This window comes from Patagioenas fasciata, chromosome 1, assembly GCF_037038585.1.
Source record: "Patagioenas fasciata isolate bPatFas1 chromosome 1, bPatFas1.hap1, whole genome shotgun sequence".
Classification (NCBI taxonomy): domain Eukaryota; kingdom Metazoa; phylum Chordata; class Aves; order Columbiformes; family Columbidae; genus Patagioenas; species Patagioenas fasciata.
In genome coordinates this window covers 178,432,506-178,454,519 of record NC_092520.1, presented here as the reverse complement: position 1 = coordinate 178,454,519, position 22,014 = coordinate 178,432,506, and the positions used below count along the sequence as shown (strand labels likewise).

The window sequence follows — 22,014 nt, the reverse complement described above, 5'->3', positions numbered from 1 at the left end:
TGTCAGTTTTGTGAGTTTTTAATAATGTCTTGGCCACCTAGCAGCACTGGCAAAAGGCAAAAGAATTCTTGTAAGAGCGAGTAAACCCCTCTTTCAAGTGACAGAGAAATGCTTACACTTCATTAACCTTTACTACAAGCTAGTCACTGGAAAAGTTACTTTGCTAGAATCCACACTATGGTTTCACTCTACAAACCATGAAATGTCAGAATGCTAAATTACAGTAAAATACCGCTCACCTCCTTATGAACCCAAGATTAATGACACGGTGCGGAAGGGAATAGCAGTGCTAGTAGGAGCGTAACAGGTCACGATCACTTCTGAAATAGCTCATCAAGAACAGGCAGCAAAACATCACAGGCGGTTCCCAGAACTGAAGCCCCTGCTTCTCAACCTACCCATCACCGAGACATCGTATTCCACCAGCAGAGTCGCCTCCTGTCCACATTGTTTGAGAATGCTCATGGCTTCAGCGTGTGTTGTTCCCAGCAGTCGGATCCCATCAACACTCAGCAGCCTGTCCCCGGGTTTGATCGTGCCCTCTCTGAAGGGAGATTAAAGGAATGATCTCTATTAATGTAAGATAAATTGATTTGGAGATAATGCCATTTTTATGCAAAGCAATTCTCTCACACCCTCTCTGACACCTATCCTTCTTGCCTTAACACTTAATGTTTACTTTGACAGTGAGAATGTTCAGAGGGCGCAGAGGAAAGGAAATGGCTTTAATTGGAAATTCAGTGACTGGAAAACAGCTTAACACATAGCTAAATAATCAAGTCATGTTAAATTGCAACTAAGTATAGCTTCTGCTTCAACATACGCTTTCTGCCTTGTCCACACAACTCCTCTTTCATACATACATAAACACCTCCTCCCATGATATTTTCTTAAAAATACGAGGTGCAAACACATGGGTGAAGAGACAGATTGCAAAATATAAATGTCCATTTAAAGATTTTCTTCAAAAATATACTTTACTCAGGTAATTCCATTTTTCTTCGTACCTAAAAATAATTTGGCTATAAATGTACACTGCCTCCCAGGCGTATCTCATAACGTACTCAGAGTTATAATAGAAAATTAAATACTAATGTTGTCAGCTCAAGAACTGAGGAGAAAAACAAGGCAGCAAGGAAGATGAGGGTGGGAAAAAAGGTCAAGACAAAAAACAAAAGCTCTCTTGAAATGTTAGCTTTTGAATTCATGTTTCCAAGGTCAAAAACAACAATATAAGCTACAGAAAAATCAGCCTGCTTTAAATAAATTGCCCCTTAAGTTTCTTGAATGGTTTAAGGACACAAATGCCATTTTTGAAAATATAATTAATAAATATAAATGAAGTTAATATTCTTTCTTTATATAGATACAAGAGAGTATTACATGCAAATATGTTCATTGAGCCAAAACATAAATCTGTACTCAGAAGCTGTCAAGGTAGAAGCTACTTGTGAATGCACACCAGTTATGTACAAACATCTTAAAATAATAATACAACAACACCCAAACACATGACAGTATTTTTCTGAAGTGCAAGAGAAAAAGATTGTGGTGTTAAGAGTATAAAAAGCATAATTAAGAGCTACACTAGTTGCCTGAAGGCTGCAAAGAAATGTGCTCTAATGTATTCTAATTATTTTAAGTTGATTTTTGGAACTGTTTAATGGCAAGGTCTTGAAACACGCAACATACTAAATTAAAGTTCACATGCCCCATGATGTGCTGAGCCTCTGTGGTTGCCTATTATTGTTATTATTATTATTAATAATAAATGCATAAACCATGAATTTCAAAGGAACAGGTTTGAATATATCTACTTCACGCCAAATCCTAACTTCTGTCCCAAATAATTCACCTTTCGCCATTTCTCTTTCACATGCACTCCAGAGAATGATGAATTGTACCTGTCAGCAGGCCCTCCAGGTCTAACACATGTTATTACAACAGGACGAGATTTATTTCTGTCATCGTGTGCTCCACCTAGAAAAGGAAAAGTGAGAGAAAACACAACTTCATTTTATTCTTTCATTTCCAAGATGGAAGTCTAAATCTTGCAGTCTGCACACTTACAGATGGACTAAAAAGATAAAAAAAGTACCAGGCCATTAATGTAAACATCCACTAATTTTTACTTTAAATAAAATCAACCTACAGTATGGTATAGATGAGACTTCTACATTTATTATATTTCTACAGAGTGATTCTTAATAAATGTATATTATTTTCTTAGAACCTCTACTCTGCAAATCTCATCTCAATGTGAAAAAACCAACATACTTCAGATATACTCAGAATAACGAGTGGCCACAAAGGAATTTATATATCAAATAAAAAAACCCAAAACACAGCAGCTTTCCCTGAAGAAATTAATAATTCATTATTGGGGTATATTAGTTAACCGCTGCATGTTTTCTTCTGTTCTCTAAGTCAGTGATAATACTTCTGTTGTACAATTCAGATGATCAGCATGTTTAATGAGATTTCATACTTACACAAATACTGTATGTGAATCTTTTTTAAGACCTACAATCTTCTTGCTGATTTCAGTGGTAACAGAACCTGGTCTTATGTGAAATGAAGTTTGTCATGTTCTTGGCATAGCTGATTAATTATTGTTATTCCATAAACAAAAATTAGAGCAGTTCATAAAAGCAGCACATTAATGTATGGAAAAAATAATATATAAGTCACAGAGGTTTATACAAAATGTAAGTCATAAATCTTCAAATGATTTCTTAGTGCCATAAAACCTCATCACTTTTTTCTCATTTAGAAAATACAGACAGTTTGCATTTAATGATTACTCACCTCTTATTACAAATCCAAAAGTGTTCCCTTCTTTATGTAAAGTAACTTCCACAGTTCTAAAGATGAGACCTGATCCTTGGACAGCTAAAAGAAAAGAATTACAAAACTTAATTAATATTATTTATCTAATTATACACACAGATTTGCATATTTTCCAATTTAAGATAGCTATTATGTTTCTGGTCATACAACTGGAAAGACTCCATTACAGAACACTAAGATTAAAGACCTGTAATTAAATAAGACTCATCCTCTTTTTGAGAAAATTTTGGGCCAGATATTTTGCAGATTGCCAATGGTTTGGAAAAAGAGCCTTAGATGCATCAAACAAAAGAGGAATTTGAGCCCTACTGTTAAATTGTGGTATAATTTTGCTTTTCTTACAGCTACAGAAGAGAGCTGGAAAAGATAGAAATACACTGTATGACACAAAAATGACACATCAAATTCTTAAAGCTACCTATGGAGTTGGTTGTTCAGTCACAAACCCACTTATTTGTGTTGCTTAAAGTCAAGACAGTCGAGATTTTTAGGGTGTCTCTCTAATCTCAGATTGCTAGATTAAGATGAAAAAAGTATTTTGTATAATAATATATTTTTTCCTTTTTCAAAATGTAACATGCCTCCTCATCATTGGCGAGTAAAAAAGTCTTTGATTTCTAGTCAGGTCAGTATTTTCTCTGTAAGCCCTAGAGGAGTGGTGCACAGCTGGGTTTGGAGGTGAGAAACCCAATGAACAAACCAATGCATCTGGGTGTGATAATCCACTTTACAGAAATTGAAACTACTGTTGTTAGGAGACCAACAGCCAGTTTACTCTTAGCATTGACAGGACAAAACTTCGGCAGGGTGTAAGAACTCCCTTTTCCAATGGGAAAAGGACACCGGGCAAAATTACGAGTGCACACACTTCTCAGCTTCCAGTAAGATACTGAAAACAGCACAACAAACATAAAGATTAAAAAACAAAACACCCAAAAAGACCCCAAACCAAACCAAACGAACAAAAACCACAAAACAAACAAACAAACAACAACAAAAAAAACCCACCACACCAAACCAAAACAGGGGAAAAAAAAAACCACAACAAAAAGCCCTCCATGAAACATGCTGTAATGTACTTTCTGGTTTGTTTTTTCAATTCCCTGTTAAAAAAGTTACTGCAGGGAACCAGAACAACCCAGTGAAATCATGTAAGTGTAATTTCCTTAGGAAAACAGGTGAAAGATCATCCTCCAAAGCATTAGTTTACATGGCAATAATTCCTGCTACAGCTTGAACGTCAGGACTGTGTTACTGAAGTCCATGTGGTTGGTTCCTTTTCATCTAGAAATGTTTTGCTGCCTGAGAAGGATAGAGTTACGGGAAAGAGAAGACAACTCTTGCCTTCATTCCTACCAAAACTCTCATTTGAAAGGCTGAGGTGGCTCATGCTGAAAACAGCAGCTGGACGCTCCCGCTGTGAGCACTGCCAGGGAGGGAAGGAAGCACGAGGGAGAGTGGGATTACTAGTGCTCAGCCAGATTTAATCCATCATTATTAAAGTACTGACATTTCCCTACTCCAAAACCATTATAGGGGTCTCTCTGAGGGGGCAACTGTGAGAACAACAGTCGCATTTCATTATGGGGGCAGGGAAGGAGGTGCCAGGACTTCACCACAGGACCTACTGGAAAACTTATGTGTATAGTGAAGGCACTGTGTCCAGCTTGTTCACTAGAAGTTAATTGGAACAACCAGACTGCTAATTATCTCCAATTTTATTAGCTATGCTTCTATGAAGGGGTCAGGAATGCCAAGGACTAAAAGAAAAAGTTATGATTGCTACTATAATTTGACATATGAACAAGAGTGGCACATATTCCAAAAGTGGGTGAAACAGAAGTGCAAATTAAGTGCCAAACAAATAATAATTTGAATAAGTGCAAAACAACTAATGCTCATGAAACACCTACATCTCCAGCAAAATAACTCTGAACTCACTGACTTCATTAACTGAAATACCGCATTTGTGAACATGAAGTTCTCTTACCACAAGTGAACACTAATCAACAGAGAACATTCAGAACGTATTGAGGTGGTTGTGAGGAGGTCACAAAAGCAACCGAATATGTGATTAGACTAACTCCCTAGTTGCTAGAAAGCAATAGGGAGTTCATCCTCTTCTGGGCACCGAAGAGAGTGATGGATTTTTTCGCTTCTATTGCAATGAAAGTTTTTATTTAAGGAATCAAGAGCTTTCTAGTTGGCTCTGCAGGTTTTTCTGCCCAAACACCAGCAAACCACATCTTTTCCCCTCCAGTAAGCAGCACGGAGGAGCACACACTCTTTCAAAGGTGTGGCTGGTGCAGGTCCCTTGGTGCCAGGCAGCCACTTGCTGCTCACTCCTTCACTTTAGGTCCCAGGTTTCCACCTCACCGTTACTCGGGCTTTCACTTCACATCTGAGAGCCTCAATTCCCACACATTTTTTCCTATAGACACACAGTCACAGGCATAAGCACAAAAAGAAAGAGGAAAGGCGAGGTGAGGAAAACATTCAGTAGCACTGTGACTTCAGTGTCAACATAAATTTGTATTTTGAAGACAGCAAGAAGCCCTTGTTTCAGTCACACAATTCTTGCAGGTTTCTGTATTCCCACAGCCTACCCCACTGTGTCATCTGCTCTAGAAAGGAGATGTTGCCTAAAAGTGATGTAAGAAAAGATAGAAAAGTCTTAAAGTAAACTGTTTATCTGGGAGAGTGGGAGGGGAAGGCAAGGAAAGGGAGTGGCAGAACTAGTAGATATTCATTGGTCTTATCTCAGAAGGTCCTACTATGAAGGTCCTACATGAAGGATTCTCTTGTCCTGGAATCTATGTAATCTAACTCCCAGTATTCTAAAACTGTAAACAGACAAATGAAAAAATAGAGGAGGTTGACAACTCTGCTCTGCTCTTGGCTGGATTTATACTCCTAAAACACCTGAGCATCTCTGAGAGCATCTGCCAGTTCTTTCATACTGCTGCCACATTCTATGATAAGCCAGAGGAAAACAAAACAAAACAAAACAAAACAAAACCCAACCACCACCCAAAATGCGGATCACCAAGCTTACCCACCTCACCGCTGACAACACATTTACCATTCTGCATGGGTTTCAGGTTGCTCTATTACTTACCGACTGGAGGCAGCTCATACTCCACTTCTAAAACAACCCTCTCACCAACGTTCTTGAGCAGGCTGATGATCTCATCATGACGAAATTTGGTCAGGTTGATTCCATTCACAGATTTTATGTAGTCACCTACATCCAGCTGGTCACTCCTAGGAAAAAAATACATATTCCTTTCGTTAAAGACAGATCTGCTGGCCAAGACTAACTAAATCCTTCAAATTACTGTATAGTGCTGGTAAGAAATATTTTTCCATTCCTCTAGATTAAAACAAGTTGATCTTTGAAATAAAAAGTGGCATTTTAAGATCGTAATCTAGTCTAATTTGTTAAAAATAACATTGCTGCATTATTAATTTCTGATACAAAACCAGCTGTACAATAAAGGAGTTGGATGATTTGACTGGTTTGGGCACAGGATCTGGGCAAACATCTTATTCATGTCTCTGTCTTTCTCTTTTTTTGGGAAGCATCCAAAACGGATTTTTTTGGAAAACAGTTGCCTTCACAGCTGACACCACAGCTACACGGGATAGGGCACAGCCCAAAAAGTGTATGTTCTGCTCAGTTACCTCGAATGATCTAGCTTAACTTTTATCTTTTGACTGGTTTCACTCATGAATAACAGTTTTTTGGTTTCCACTGTAGTAGTAAGCAAGGTAGCTATGGCTTTAGACTTCTTTTTGATCTTAAAACCAGTTGAGGAACAAGGGTGTTTTTTGAATGAAATTATGGTTATGTTTTAAATTTTACTTTTTCTCCTCAGTATTTTTTGCTGTTTCTTCCAAGTTTTTGTTCAGGGACACAAAAAAAGGAGAAATAAAATTGATACGATTTAGAAGAAACTTCATTAGTTGTAGGATGACTTTCAAATATCTCATTGGTATTTCTAGTTTTTGTCAAAGTAGCCTTGAGGGAAGCGGGAAACCAGCTGTTGCTGTTTCTCTCTGAGCTCTCTGGTCTGATGGGCTGCCATTACAGATCCATCCAGTCACATATTTGTTAGTGACCTTTCTGATGTCGTACGTATTCCTGAAGCAATCACATCTTATAACACATTTTGTAGCTTGAGATGTGGTTACCTAGCAGCGATTCCTCCTTGACGAAGGTTAGATACTCTTGGTTTCCCATCCTTGTCGATTCCACCCGATACTGTAAGCCCTAGGGTGGTGCCTTCTTTTTTCATTAATTCAACTATTGTTGAACCCTTGAATTCCTCTGTTGAAAGAAAATTATTTGCATTATTAAAATTTAAGCGATAACACAGATGTTGCCTTTCTAAAATGTCATCTACTTCCCAAGAAAATCATTGTGTATGTTAATAACGTGTACATCTGGAGATTCTTTATGTTACAATTCACAAGTTCTGTCCGCAAGGCTCTGCATATAGATAAACCTGAGACATATGTTCTGTAAAAGGCTATTAAAAACAACACAAATGTGCTAGTATACTATACAGACCAAATAAATACAAAGTCTGGCAACACTTACAACTAAGGGTAGCTATTTCACATTTTTAAAAACCTGTATTTTCTCATTTTCTGCTTTCTCCCTCTGAACCCTACATTTTAGAAAGTACTTCAACCGATTAACTAAATAGAAGGGTAAAAGGCACAATGATTTGATGATACTAGAAAATTTTAGATCCAAACTCACTTTGAGGCCACTACTAGATGTCAGATTTAATCAAAACAATTGAACACAACAAGAATCCAGATGGAGACTGAATGTATCAGACCTTAACAGCTTTATTCTTTATTCTTACACAAATAGATCTCCACTGTAACTCTGTGAAATCTCTGCAGAACAGGTATAAAGGAAGTGAAGGGTTTTCATAGTTTTAGTTGTATATAAAATTTCCCTCCCATGCTGCCTGAGACACCCTCTCCTGCAGTTTGCCCATTGAGCATTATTGGAAAATGCCAAGTTAATCTCACAGACCTCAACAAATGCAGGTCACCTGCAACAGAAAGCCTTGAGCTCTCAAAAAGAGATGTCCTTATTGCACATGGCTGGACAAGGCCATCGACATATGTACAGTTCCAGCATGGCTGCAGCTTTTTGGAAAGCCACGAGGCAACCATACATCATGTCCAGTGTTTCCAGTCAGAAAAGACCTATTAAAACCACCAGTCGTTGATATATTCTGGAAAAATGCACAAAATCTTGTAAGATCCACCCAGAAAATGATGACATCCTGGAAGGATCATCCATCTCTCTGGTCATTTCCATATGACTGAGAAGATGACCTGATACATTTTGACCTCAGGATGAAGAACAACTGCCCTGACTGAGAATTGCCAAACCTGAGCAGCACAGAGGTAATGGTTGTCTCTAGCCCTGGTGGAGTATCCTCTAAACCTTGGCAGCACTTCTAATAGGGTTAACTGCTAAATCTTTTGCAGACATAGCATCATCCTGTGCAATGTTCCTCCTCCTTTCTAGGTGGCTGACAGGCTCTTTTTTCCATTCTGGCTGATGATGACCTCACTTCAATTATTCACATTTTTGCTGTTATAGAGCATGACTTAAGTGCTTGGGCAAGAATTCTACTATGCTTACAAAGCTTCTAATAAGACAAAATTCTGCAGTATATTCAGTCAGCAGCATGGATTGTTGAAATGAGTATTTAAAAAGTGGAAGGTGTATTTGTAAAAAGATCAGATTACAAGAGACTGTGGGACTATGCAAAATGTGCCTCTGTGTAGTCAGAAGCAGACAGTAGCACAGCTACCTGATGCATTCTCCAACCTGGGTGACATCAAACCATCATTTGGAAGCTATTTAGCTTGTATAAGTTTGCTCGCATCTGGCCTTTTTGACAGTTCAGAAAGAACAGATGTGGTTACCTGCATGAAGACATGCTGCATAGCTGTAGGAGATCAAAACGCTGCTTTCAGTTTTATAAAAACCTGCAGTTATTCATAATGATTACAAGAGTTAGCCATAGTACTTGCTGCAACCAAAAATGCTGTACTTTTGCATCTATGATGCAACCGCAGGTTCTTGGCTGATGTGTTACACTTGTTTACTCAGGGTTTACTCGATTATGAGATCTGGAGTCGAAAGGAAAATTCCCCCCTCTCTCCCACCTCCCAAACTGAATCCTTCCTTTGTACTTCCCAGTAGTAAAACCTGGTTCTCAGAACCATCTAAGATTTTTTTCCTGACAAATACTTTGCTTGAACTTGTATACAGGAGATCAACAATGCCCTGTGCGTGCCTAATCTTTTGCCTTAGCATAATATTGTCACGTTTTGATCTTTTATATAGGTTCTGAGTTAGCAGTCCAATGCTGGGAAATACTCTGCTGCCTGAAGCGACATGTAGAACAGATGACCCATGCAGTGCTTTGAGCTATCTAATGATTATATAGTTCCCTGTAACTACTGCCACGGAAGTTAATGACTAGGCTCACTCCTCCTTACCATCTACTCTGACAAGTTTCCATATGGCTCTGCCAACAGAACAGGGACCTCTAAATACTCCTCCTTGGTACGTGGGAGGGAAATAGGCACCAATGCTGTAAAAGGAGTTCTGGTATGAAATGCTCATTGCTGACTAAGGTGACCTAGGAGTACATAACAGTTTCATTAAGTCTGTCCCGCTTAGAGAGTTTGTAGCTTTTTTTTTTTTTTTAATAATCACAGCAGGAAGAAATGAAACTACCTAAGCTGGTTTTACTTATAAGAGGCTGCTATCACTAGAAGTGCTCTGCATCAGGCTCATTTGATACCTCAGTCTCTCCATTTTATGTCTTTGCCTTCTTAAATCACACATAATTACTGTTCTTATAATGCTATACATTACCTATTTACTAATCTGCACTGTTTTGACATTATTATTACAGAATAAACCCAATGGAGTATTATCAAAATGCCCAATATCAGAACAAGCCCAGTTTAAATGTCCCTTCCAAACCTAACTATTCTATGATTCTATGACTTCATTTCCAATCCAACAAGCAAATGCATCTGTACACACTTTCCCTAACAAATGCAAGGTCAGTTTCTATTCTCTAGTTAACATAAACCTACACTACTCTTTGTGGGTTAAAAATCAAACTTCTTCAAGTATCACCACTCATAATTCATTAGTTAGGCCAACCAGCAAACTCCTAATTATTGAGAAGTCTCTGGGGTCTGTTCTTTCCTACATGGACTCCCACATTTCTAACAACATTAGCATAGCCAGCATCAGAACGGAAGGCAAGCAAGTTATTTCCAGATTTCTTATATTTTATGAGTAAACAAGGAATTGAATTTACAAGTCTTTTGCTTAGTGGTAAACTGAATATAGAACACGAGCTTAAGAAACGCCTTCGTACTCCGTAACAGTTTATGAAGTACCAAATATCAGAACACCACTCTTGCAGCACAGTTCTGTGATATGAACCAAATGAATTCTTCTAAAATGAAACTGTGTAGAGAGGAAAGATGGTTTCAAGCCTATAAGAAGCCCAAATCAATACCATTTTACACTTCACTTGGAGAAATAGATTGAGAACCTCTTCCCCTCCCACCATTAACCACTCAGCTGCACTCAGAGAAATGCAGCTCCCACAGGTCCTGCCTTCCCTCAGACTGGGGAGGGCTCTGGGAGGTGGGACCTGCACCTGGGACCATCATTGCATCCTGCTGCTGCAGGGATGGACCATCCTGGGCATGTTTGTCCCTGCTGCACCAGCTGCCTGACAGCTTTGCTGGCATCCACCTACCTCCAGCACAAGTCTCAGGGATCAGGGTGAATACTGGAGATGGGCTTGGCAAGGGGAGTGCAAACACATGTCTTTGTGCACACACATGAGATGAAAAACAAGGGTTCGGCTCCAAAGAGCTTAGTTTAGCTCTCTGGTTCTCTAAGGTGGAGCACACAGAACAGCTGAACTCAGAATAAAACATTATGCTGTTGTTTTTTTCCTTAATTCCTGGTCTGGATGCTCCTCTTAGGTTCACTGCTGCAATACTGTAGTGATGTGTGCCTGACTTGCAGCAGGGTCAGTTGGTGTAACAAGACTATGATCTGCCCCGCAACCTGGCAGCCAACAAGGATAATAACATGGGACAAGAAAACTTCTAAGATAAGCAGGTGCTCAAACACAAAACTGGGTAAACCTTACTGTAAGAAAATGAATAAAGAGAACAACTTGCAGGAAAGTAAAATTCAAGAAACACCATATCAAATGAATTTTTCTGCAAGGACAGTAGTATCACGATAAGGCTGCTAGAATTTTATACATGATCAGACTTTTTATAATTTCCTGCCTTTTGATGAATGTAAATAATATGCTTTAATGAATAAAAAGCATGGAAAATAAATTGACTCATGAGATTTCTGAATGTGGAATATATTCACTTCTTAAAAAATAAAATGAAATACGCAGCTACAGAAGATATTTTTTTTTCACAGAACAACATTTGAAAGCTGAGAGAACTCTTCATAAAAAGTTTTATCATCTATTTCCTATATTCCTGCATTTTTATACCTTAATTTACATATTAAAGTAAAACTGAAAAATATTTGCCTTCATTCCAGATATTGAGTGGGGTTTTTTCCATCCCTTTTGTGAAAATCTAATTTTAAAATCCAAGAAAATGACTAAAATCTACACAATCAGGTTAAGTGCTTGTATCCTCCACCTAGTGAATGAGTTTGTTTGGTGCAGTTGGGACAGAGCATAAATAGAACTTAACCTAAAAGTAAAAAACCCCTTTCTGTTATTTTTTTTCCTACCAAAAGACATACATAATCAACAACTAATTGGTAAGTCTGTTGATAATACAATCAGTGCTGTCCTCGTATGGATTTCCCCTGTATGTCAGCAAAAATTCTGCAGAGGAAACATTTTGCTTTACATTCCAGTAGGCATCTCATGGCTTAATAAGAAATCACATAGATAAAGTCAATTCTTAAGAAACAGATAGCAGTTTGTTATACCGGGGAGATTGCATCTACTCAATGTTGCAAGTCCTGCGGGTAGGTGTATTTCTCTGGGTGTGACAAGAGGGATGTCAAGAGATGATCAACGTTCCATTCACTGTTGCCTTTTCCTGACTGGCTGTCGCTAACTCCCAAAACACTTAAATTTTTATTAAAAACAAGCAAACAAAACCACATTGGTGAAGAGAATCTGGAAACATGGAACTGATCCTAACCTGCTCTGTCCCGTCTCCTCCAGCCTGTGGAGGGACAATCCTCAAACCCAGTCCTAGTTCAGCACCCTCAACAGAAGTCAAAGTGGTATGAGGTGCACCAGAGCACATCCACAAGGCACAACACGCTGCAGTTACCAAACGGACTGTAAATTTAAAACAACGCCAATGCAGGTTCCCTTGGGTTGTTGATCAGGCTGATATGACTCTGATAACTTGGATAATGTTGTACAGTTGAAATGTTTTACTATTTCTAGTGAAAGCAAGGGAGATGGGTAAGGTTCAGGCACTTGCAAAGACCTGCCTAAAATAGATTCAGTTTACATCAACAACCATTCTGATGGTGTGCATGTCATGAGATAACCCTTTTTTTCTTTTTCCAGCTATAAAAGCATCTACAAGATGATTTTGCTACTGCAGAAACACTATCTAAAAAACCAAATACCCTCCATGAGCGCTTATAAACTTGAAAACGTCTGACTGTTGCCTGGTCTAGTCATGGCATAGGAAAGCAAATAATGGTATTTTATGATGAACCACAGGCCACAATACATAGGATGTGATCACATAACTCACTGAAAACAGCTGTACAGCTCACATCTGGGTTGGTTCGTGTCTCATCTAACAAGAACTTAGTTCTTGTGCTATTTGGTTTTGGGTACATTTTTCATATTCTAAGGCACAGAAACGGATACCGTGGCAGACAACTTTCTTTACATCAAAACTGAGGCATAAAGCAGGGGTGGTCTTCAATTTAGCATCAAACATAAGAATTACATTTGAAACTCTGTTTATACACTAAAAGGTTAGAAATAAAGATAAATATCCCAAACTGAAATAAAATAACCATCAACTGAAAGCCAGTAACAGACAAAAAAATGCCTCTTAACCCTTAATAACTTCATCTTAGCAGAAGTGTATTGGAAGAAATGTGATATATGACACAGTTATTGAAGCACACCACAGTAACTTCAGTAATTACATTTCAGATGTGAAAAGTTTAGCAGGACTATACAAGTAAGACCCTTTCTACACAAACAATTCCTCTTTGCGAGTGCGACAAACTCACAATGAGCTGTTGGAGAACTGTGTTTCACTTTTCATGGTGACCAGAGTTCAACCACAATTACCTTCCGAAGGCACAACATTTCAATCCCACGGTGCAGTTCTGACAAACTGTCCTGGTGCTGTTCCATTGGCAGTACAGCCACGCCAGCAATGGCACGTGTGCAAGAGCCAGCGTCCTGTTCATGTCTCAATCCACCCCTCGTAGACAGGAGTCATAGAAAACATTTGTCAGAAAACGCAAAACCGGCACTGAATGGCATAAAATCAGTTTTCGCAGAGAAGCAGCTTCACACAGCAGTGATAAGAATGATTTCTGCACAGCAGTGTTACAAGGGACGGTGTCACATGAGGATGCAAAAAATGCTGCCTTGAACTGAGAGGGAAAACCGACCCATGGAAGCAGTGGTATAAGAAGCAGAGAGGTTTCTCTAGTCTAACTGCGGCAGATATGCAAGCTAAGGTAGGAGCTGTATGGCCACATGGCTAGAAGCTTCTCCAAGCAACAGAAGTGCTAGTAAGGGAACAACAGATTTTTTGGTCCTCAGGATAGTCCTGCTTGCAGAAATTCCATAATGAAATATAGTTTTCCAGATTTTTTTTCAGTTGGCTTTTGCCCACAATTGGGTTGCACAATTATGCCAAAAAAAAAACCAGAAAATCAAGAATGCATGTCAATATTCAAGTACTAGCAGCCTGAAATTGCCTGTGATGTTACTTTGATAGATACTGTGCATTCAATGAGAGTAACTTGAGTTATCTCAATACAGATGATGGCATCTGATTTTTATAACAGCTGGGGCTACTGGGATATTTTGTCAGTGACCACTTCTGAATTCTCCTCTCTGTAGTTTGTTTTTCACTCTACATCAAGGACTGAAAGTATCAGGCCTCTCTACATCTTCTTGAGAGAGCTGGTGGCAAGGCTCACGAAGGAATAAAATTAATGCAAAAAGAAGATATCTATGAAAACATTTTTTTTTTCATTCTACCTAGTTTTGGACGGTGTGCGAGAGCCCAGTGGTGGGGAAGGACAACATCACAGCCACTGAGAAATGTTTAAGAGGGGTTCTTATTTTTATGATATCTGTCATTTTTCACTCATATGCTTCATGTTTTCTCAATTTGTGAAGATGTCCATAAAGGGGGAATGTAATGCAAATCAGAACAACTGCTTAGAAGGAAATTAAAAACATACAACATTGCAGGTTTATAATCCCCTATTAGAGGTAAAGAATCGAATTACGAGCTTGAATTCTTACAAGTATATTGAAGAACAATCAACATATTTTAATTAAAATGAATTTAGAAAGTAAGATACATTTCAAGTTTGAGTGTCAAAAATAACATAATTACTATTCGTAGTCCCTGAGCAAATCTTGGCAGAGAAATGCAATTAGAGGAAAAATTATTAATAAAATTATAAAACATTAAAACATCTGGTTTCAGTAAATATGAATACTTTAATAAGAAGATGCATATTTAGTGGAACCATAATGACAAAACTTCTTTTTTTCACTGTCATCTACAAAAAAAAGATATTTTATCCCTGACATACATACCACTGTGCAACATAGTTGGAATAACGATGTGGTATGAATCACAAACTCGCTGAGTGATGTAGGGTAGCTAAAGCACATTTATTCCTTGAACTAGTTGCGAACTTGATGGCTTTGGCTTTCTTTGGGAGAGTTATCTACCCTATTCATTGATCGCTACCTGTGTGCTTGAGGATTTGCAATAATCAGCTTTCTAATTTGGGATAAGGACCCATTCCACCTTGAGGCACTTCTAAGCAGTTTCAGCAGGGTCAAACATTTTTCTGCTTCCACATTATCTGTGGTGGTAGTTGAATTTCTAAACATTTGTGAAGGCCAAAGGCGCTCACTGAACTGTCAAGGTGGAGCTTTCTAAAGCAACAACATTGGAGGGTACAGCAAAATGAGTACAGGGATGAAACAACTTGATAGTCTCAACCTTCACAACCATTTTAATGGACAATACAGCGCTTTCCTGACCTCAAACCTCTTTGCTTACACACAATGTCAGTTTATTGCTTGGATAGGGAATGGGTAGAAGGTACTTTTGAGTTAGATCTTACATCTATAGTTACCTCAAAGTTGTATCTCCCACATAAAACAAGTGTCTCCTTTTGAAAATTTTGCTTTGTGCTATAAGCAACCAAGTCAAACTCAGAAATGGCCTGTGCACCAGCTGCACTTCCCTAAATGTCTGTTAGGCACTACCGATGACGAATGGGCAGAGCTCCAGGACAACATTATTCTTATCTAGATTTCTGCCTGAACTGGATGAAGGCTTCAGTAACCCACCTCCCTTGCTAGTGGAAGCCCTGCTGCACAGAACAGCACAGAGTTTTGACACTGACGTGGTATTTTGATTTATAAAACTTCTTCCCGTAATTCTGATGGTTTAACTTCCAACTTCCTCTCTATTTCCATTACTAAGAAATTAGCACCAGAAGAACTCTTGCTAACTAGTGCTTATTTGTACTGAGGTGACAGAGAAGTGAGGCCTGACAGTTCCAGTTTCTCTGCTTTCTACAGTTACAAAAATGGATCAGGCAGGATTGATTACAGGACTGATTGTGTCTGTGCATTTCAAGGTAGGAAGGAATCACCGTGAACAATTCTCTCCCTGATCTCCTGAGTGACACAAGCAGAGAACATGATATAGTGATATCTGCAGCTACACATTAGCTTTTAGAAGGATATCCAATGCGGCTCTGAAAGCATCATGTGATGGAAAATCTCCTACATGCACAGGTAATTTCCATCTGAATTGGAGTAGACAAGGCTTCAAGCCCAAGATCTCATTATACTACCACCATTACACTCAGGATCTCCCTGCAGATACAGAACTGTAACCTCTGATCAAATCACCTTTTAATCTTCTTTCCATTTTAGATTAAGAACTGCCTGAATTGCTTAGGTTTTGCAGCTCTTTCCGATGTTTCAACATCCTGTAGCTACCAGGTAAATTTTAGCAATAGTGCCATTAGTTTCCATTTCTCCATTTGAGCTGTCATTTACCTTTACTAAACATACTTTGAGTTGCCAGGCATGGTCTACAGTTACTATACAATCTAACATTTTAGTTAAAACAAAATATCAGTTTTCCTTTTTATGACTAGTATTGTGGCAAAATTGAAGCAGTAAGGATCGGAAAAGACTATAGTAACAGTCAGTAGAACTTCTCCTAGTACTTGGATTAAGGAGCGGATATTTTATATTTTCAGGGGTCCTATACCTCTTTGTTTGTAGAACACACAAAGTTGAGTGATATGTACGCCCCATCTTTCTACTTGGTAGTAATGAGGGAGATACGGTCTGACAAAAGGGTTTATTATCCAAGTCTCTGTGGGGAAGATTAGACAATCCTTGGAAAAAACAAGAAATGAATGAAAAAAATGAACTGGAAAAAAATGGAAAACGAGAGTGAATACTTCTACAGATTTTACTTTTTGTCCTTTGTGCTTAGTGATCACTGATACCTTTATGGTTTCCTTACTCTCTACCTTTGCAGGAAACTACAACCCAGAAACGTCCACATCTAGAAGACGGTAGTCCAAAAATAGGCTGAAAGAATGCACAGCTATTAATGTTTTAAAAACTGATCTGATAATGACTCATTGTTTTTCTATACTTCAGTCATGTAAAACGAAAGTTAAAAGGATGGCTTAGGGGACAATTTAATATGCAACCACACCTGACAAATAGGATGCACTTACTTTTTTTATTAGATGTTTATAGTAGAAAAAAACCCCACGCCTGTGACAAAAGGACCATTATTTTTTCTTCATCCTGAATACTGACTAAGTTAGAGTTAAAACCAAAGGAAAAGCAGGGTTAAAGAACTCCGAAATAAACTATTAATTATATAAATATTAAAGTTTCTATTATATTAAAGTTTGCCAAATCACAGGAACAGTGATGCCTTTAGCTGTCAATAAACTTAAAATCCACAAGGATTTACTATTTCTGTAAAAGAAGTTTGCCAACAGGAAAAAAAAAAAAAGAAAAAAAAAGAAAAGGAATAATTCAGGCATTTCTCAGCTGCTAACCTGTGCTCCATAACTCTCTAATCAATCTCTGTACTTATTCCCTCAGGTTTCATGTATGCATAATGAACTAATAGCAAAGAGGAATGAAGACAGATGTATCCATTTGCATCAACTAACTTATTAGATAGTCAAGCTTGCTGAGCAAATCACTGCAGAAAAACAGTAAAATGCACAACTGCAAGAATAAACCTATGTGATTTCTTTTGTCATCTCAATTGCCAGCATACGCCACAGAATTAGCACAGAAACTGAAATGGCATCACATTAGCGCCTAGTAATATTGCACGTATTAGCCCATGAGACAACAGGAACATTTTCCATCTTCAGGTCACTTCAAGAAGCTGCATGCAGTTCTCAGGAAAAATCTGAATGTGACATCAATGTAAGAGGCTTGTATTATCCTGGAGTTGTCTCATTATTACCTTCCTCAAGAACAAAACTACTTTCCTCTGTCAAACTCCAACATGTGATGCATGTTTTATAGGAAAGTTTTTTGGCTTTCCTTTCAACATTTCCTCTTATCCTCCAGAAACTTCAGGTGAAAAAGAAAGATGATTACACGTGCCTGCCTCTCCAAAAATATGAAGACACATTAGCTATATATTCTGGTACATGTCTATTTCAAACACACATCTCATTCATCGTGTTCACTGCAATAGCTTTCTCTCCTTTCAGTGACCAGGTTAAGACACAGACAGACAGGTAAGTATTGCTATGAATTGAAGAAATCGCTGAAAACTTCAAATAGACTGAAACCAATAAAGATTCAGCTAAACAGTACTACCTAGAGGCTTCAATGACATCTCTCACTTCAAGCTAAATGCAATGTGCAGAATCTCAACAAGGATCCTAATAGATAAAACTGCTAACATGACTCAAAGCACACCTGTTGAAAATGCTTACTTAAAGTAAGATTATCTGTGAAAAAGAGCTGTCACTTAATCAAGGCTGTTCTTAAACAGAAATAAACTGCCTGCTTGTGAGCACTTCTTCAGGTTGCTGACTCTTAACAAACAACTCACAAGATGTGCCTGTCTGTTTCTCCTCTCCTCTGCTGTAAAAGGGTATATTGGCATGTTTTTAAGGAAATATTTTAATTCTAAATAATTTAAAGCTTACAAAATCAGCTAAAGAACCTCTCAATACAGAGGCCTCAGCACAGAGATATTCTATTATCATTTACAGTACAATCTGCTAACCAGAACTAGAGGAAAAACTATGGGAAAATTATCTTTTTACATTTGATATAGTTCCAGTTTGGTACAAAACTTCTGAAACTTTTCTTTTCTAGATACACCAAGATGTGGTGTTTTTGAAATGAAATAAAACTTCTGCTCCCTGTGACCTGTATCTTTTTGCTTCACTGCTGCTTACAGTGGGCTGTTCCCAGCTGCACGTCGTGCCCTGTGCCCAGAAGGTTGGAAAGGCTGGAGACCCCAGGGCAGAGTGGTTCATGTGCAGTTCAGTTACCCTTTGTCACTGCATTTATAAACTACTGCAGGTTTAATAAATCAATGCTTTTCAGCCGAGGTCTGCGTCACTGGGAAATTTCTATCTAGATCAGGCACTGAGCATCAGCAATTGTCATTCATTTCATCTGAAAAAAAATGGTGCTCAAATCTTCTTTTTCTTTGTATCACTATGGTGTTAAATTGCTTTGAAAAACTGTGATAGGCTTACTCACGTGACTAAACCAATCACAACAGCACAAATCATACATTGCCTGTTCCAAGTACGACATCAAATGCATCAACCTAAAGTAGCTGGATTCCTTAACTCCCATTTTCAGCCGCTTTAATGGTAAAGAACACTGTCATTTAGACCTTAGAAATATAAAAAAACTAATCTCCTCCTTTGTTTTTCTATGTCAGATTAACACTTTGACAATAACAACAAACTATTTCATGTGCTTCCTTTTAATCTATTCATTCCTGGACAATACACTGACCAGAGATCTAATGATTAATACAGACTCAAATTTGGCAGCTGTAACTTCTGAGATTTCTAAGGATGTCACTCCAGTCCTTGCATCACATACTCAAATTTAACATCTTGATTTTTTTCCTAACTTACAGCCTGTCCTATAGTTTGGGCATACATATAAACAACAGCATATGCCAGACATGCAGACATATTTATAATTTCTGACATTTTTATAACATCACTTACCTTAGCACTGTTAATGAGACTGTATCGTACCAGCTTGAATGTACCTTATGGAGCTAAGATTTACACCAGCAAAGAACATCTGGCATGGTAAGATCTGCTTTTATTCCTAAATACACAACAAACAGTTCATCAAAATGGCCAGAAAGATTAGTACCATCCACAGGCACAATTGAGAATTTCCTAAGGAGAGCAGGTGAGGCTGCTGATGGTATCTAATACTGCGCAGAGCTATCTACCTAAACTGGAAAATTCAGGAGAATTACTAACAGCAAATGTTTCTAGACAGAATCTTAATTTCCAAAATTTAGCTTATTCTGAAGGTCACCCCCTCCAAGTCGTTTCTTTTTTTCACTGAAAATATATGGGAAAGGTGATTTCTGCCTGAACAAAACTATCCAATAAACACATTTGCCCTAATTTCTTCTCAGCATTTATAAAACATGGTCAGCTATTTAATGGGTTTTTCTTCTAAGCTCACTCTGCATAAATGTCTTGCAAGTCACATTCCAAACCCCCTTTTCTGCTAAGGGCAGATTTACATTAACAAAATGTCCCCAACATGACTATGTAAGTGTGGATATAATGTCAAACCCTCCCAACAGAGATGAAGTCATAATGGGGGGAAAAAAGAAGCCAATAAAATTTAGACCATTTGTCAAGCAAAAGTAGAGAGACAGCACTTTTGTGCTGACGTCACTTTGCCTACCCCGAAGTTTTGCTCCTTTAAAAATACTGCAAAATTCATACTTCCAACCAACCCAGGTTCACCAGCAATATTTTCCAGGAAATATCTAGTTTATCCATCTTACAGAATGCCTGTAAGAAAAGTCCCTGCTCTGGATTTTCTTTTCTTTCTTGGTTTAGCAAAGTCTGGAGAAGGTGATCTTCAGGCCATAACAGGTCTGCGCATTCATGCTTTTCCCCAGGGAAGACTCAGCACCTAAGATGGAGACAGAGGTACCAGCCTAATACTAACTGCTACCACCTGATAAGAATATATGGTATGGTTTTGCATTTATAGTGTTTAATTTTTAATCATAATTGCATTAGAAAAATACAAGATGATGCCCTGATATCTCCTCATCATCGCCATGTATTGACTACTGATCCACGACTATTTTTGTAGGGTAGTGGATATATATAAAAATGTGCATTGGATCAGCATATGAAATGTTCTAGACTGTACTCCAACTTCGTACATAGACAAAATTGGGACTATAAAATGTATCCATAACTTGTCAAAATTACTCTGAGACTCCCAACACCCTTAACTCAGATGATTAAAAGCTCATCTTACCATACACTACAGTCATGTCCAGCTATCATCCCAGCTGGCCAGCACTTCAGCTAAACTGACTGACTAAAACAGCCTGCCTATTATTTTGTATGGTGTGGGATTAAGTAAGTTGAGCTACATGATTTTTATTATGTTCCCATCCACTTTACATTCTCTATTGCACCATTACCTTTTGTTAGTGGGTAAGGAATAAAGCTCTTAGATTTTAACGGTCTCATTAGAGTTTGGTACCATAAAATTGCAGAAATTCCTCACTAGGCATCTGGTTTTGTAGCTACAAGTTGGTAACGACTTTCAAATACACTTGCTGAATTTTCTATTCCAAAACTAATGAGTTCAGCCAGAACTCAAGCTGAAAACTTTTTGGAAAAGCATATGCATTTACTCCCATGTAAATATATTCCATGCAAGTTATTTAGAAATTATTATTAATTTTGACTGTACTGCAGTGTTAATTATTCTTGATAGATTTGGTCCATTTTGCTGCACTCTTAGCCTATTGGGAAGATTTCCCTATACGATCTCTACCAATTTTTACTTCTAACTTTTGTTTAGAGCAGCAATATTTTGGGGATCAATATTCACACTGTCTTATGAGATATGATCATTCATAGTTTGCCAGTGATGTCTAAAATTCAGCTGCAGTATGTATCCCTCATTTTTCTATAACATTAGGTTTTTAATGCCACAGAGGTCAATGCTCCTTTTCTACACAGTTTATCTGACAAGTATTTGGGGTCACAATGTCATCTAATACGGGAAGAAGGTCTTGCAGGATCTTGTCTCAGAATTAACTGTGAGGTTGGGCTTGTTTTGCTTCACTGATAAAATCAATTTGCATTGAAGATCGGCACTTATTGCTGTTTGAATTAATATTCACAGTGTCCTGTCAATGTTTTCTGTGAATAAGAACATTGAGATCTCTCGATTTTGGCCTCGTTGCTATTTTAACCTATTAAAATTCTCCTTGCTTTGCTTTTTGTACTTGTTTCAGTTTGTTAATAAGTAAGACTTTACTGAAAAGCCTTCTTTATGCACTTAATCACACATTAGTGGATTCCAAAGACCACGCAAACACAAAGTGAGAATGATATCTACAGTTTGGACAAGGACAATGAACAAAAAAGATAAGCATCTACATTCTACTAGTCTGTAAATCACCCACAAAGTTAATAAAGTCTCTCGCTCCATTAATGTAAGAGGTATGAATGGATGTATGCACCTACATATCAAAAAACCAACCAACCAAACAAACAAAAAAACCAACAGGTGTCTAGTAAATTAATTA

At 38.0% G+C, this 22,014-nt stretch overlaps 1 protein-coding gene across 16 annotated transcripts in view; it reads right to left on the bottom strand.

Moving 5' to 3' along the window:
- Window positions 1–22,014, bottom strand: part of GRIP1 (glutamate receptor interacting protein 1) — a 327,070-nt gene that overhangs the window by 75,377 nt on the left and 229,679 nt on the right. For all 16 annotated transcript variants that reach the window (XR_011736585.1, XR_011736587.1, XM_071802423.1 and 13 more), the window contains 5 exons: window positions 7,045–7,180; window positions 5,969–6,114; window positions 2,809–2,892; window positions 1,905–1,980; window positions 399–544 (listed from right to left, as the gene is read on the bottom strand). Coding sequence is in view for 14 of the 16 variants with exons in the window: in XM_071802423.1 (XP_071658524.1) it covers window positions 399–544; window positions 1,905–1,980; window positions 2,809–2,892; window positions 5,969–6,114; window positions 7,045–7,180 (588 nt within the window). In the remaining 2 variants the exon portion in view is untranslated. The remainder of the gene's footprint in view (window positions 1–398; window positions 545–1,904; window positions 1,981–2,808; window positions 2,893–5,968; window positions 6,115–7,044; window positions 7,181–22,014) is intronic.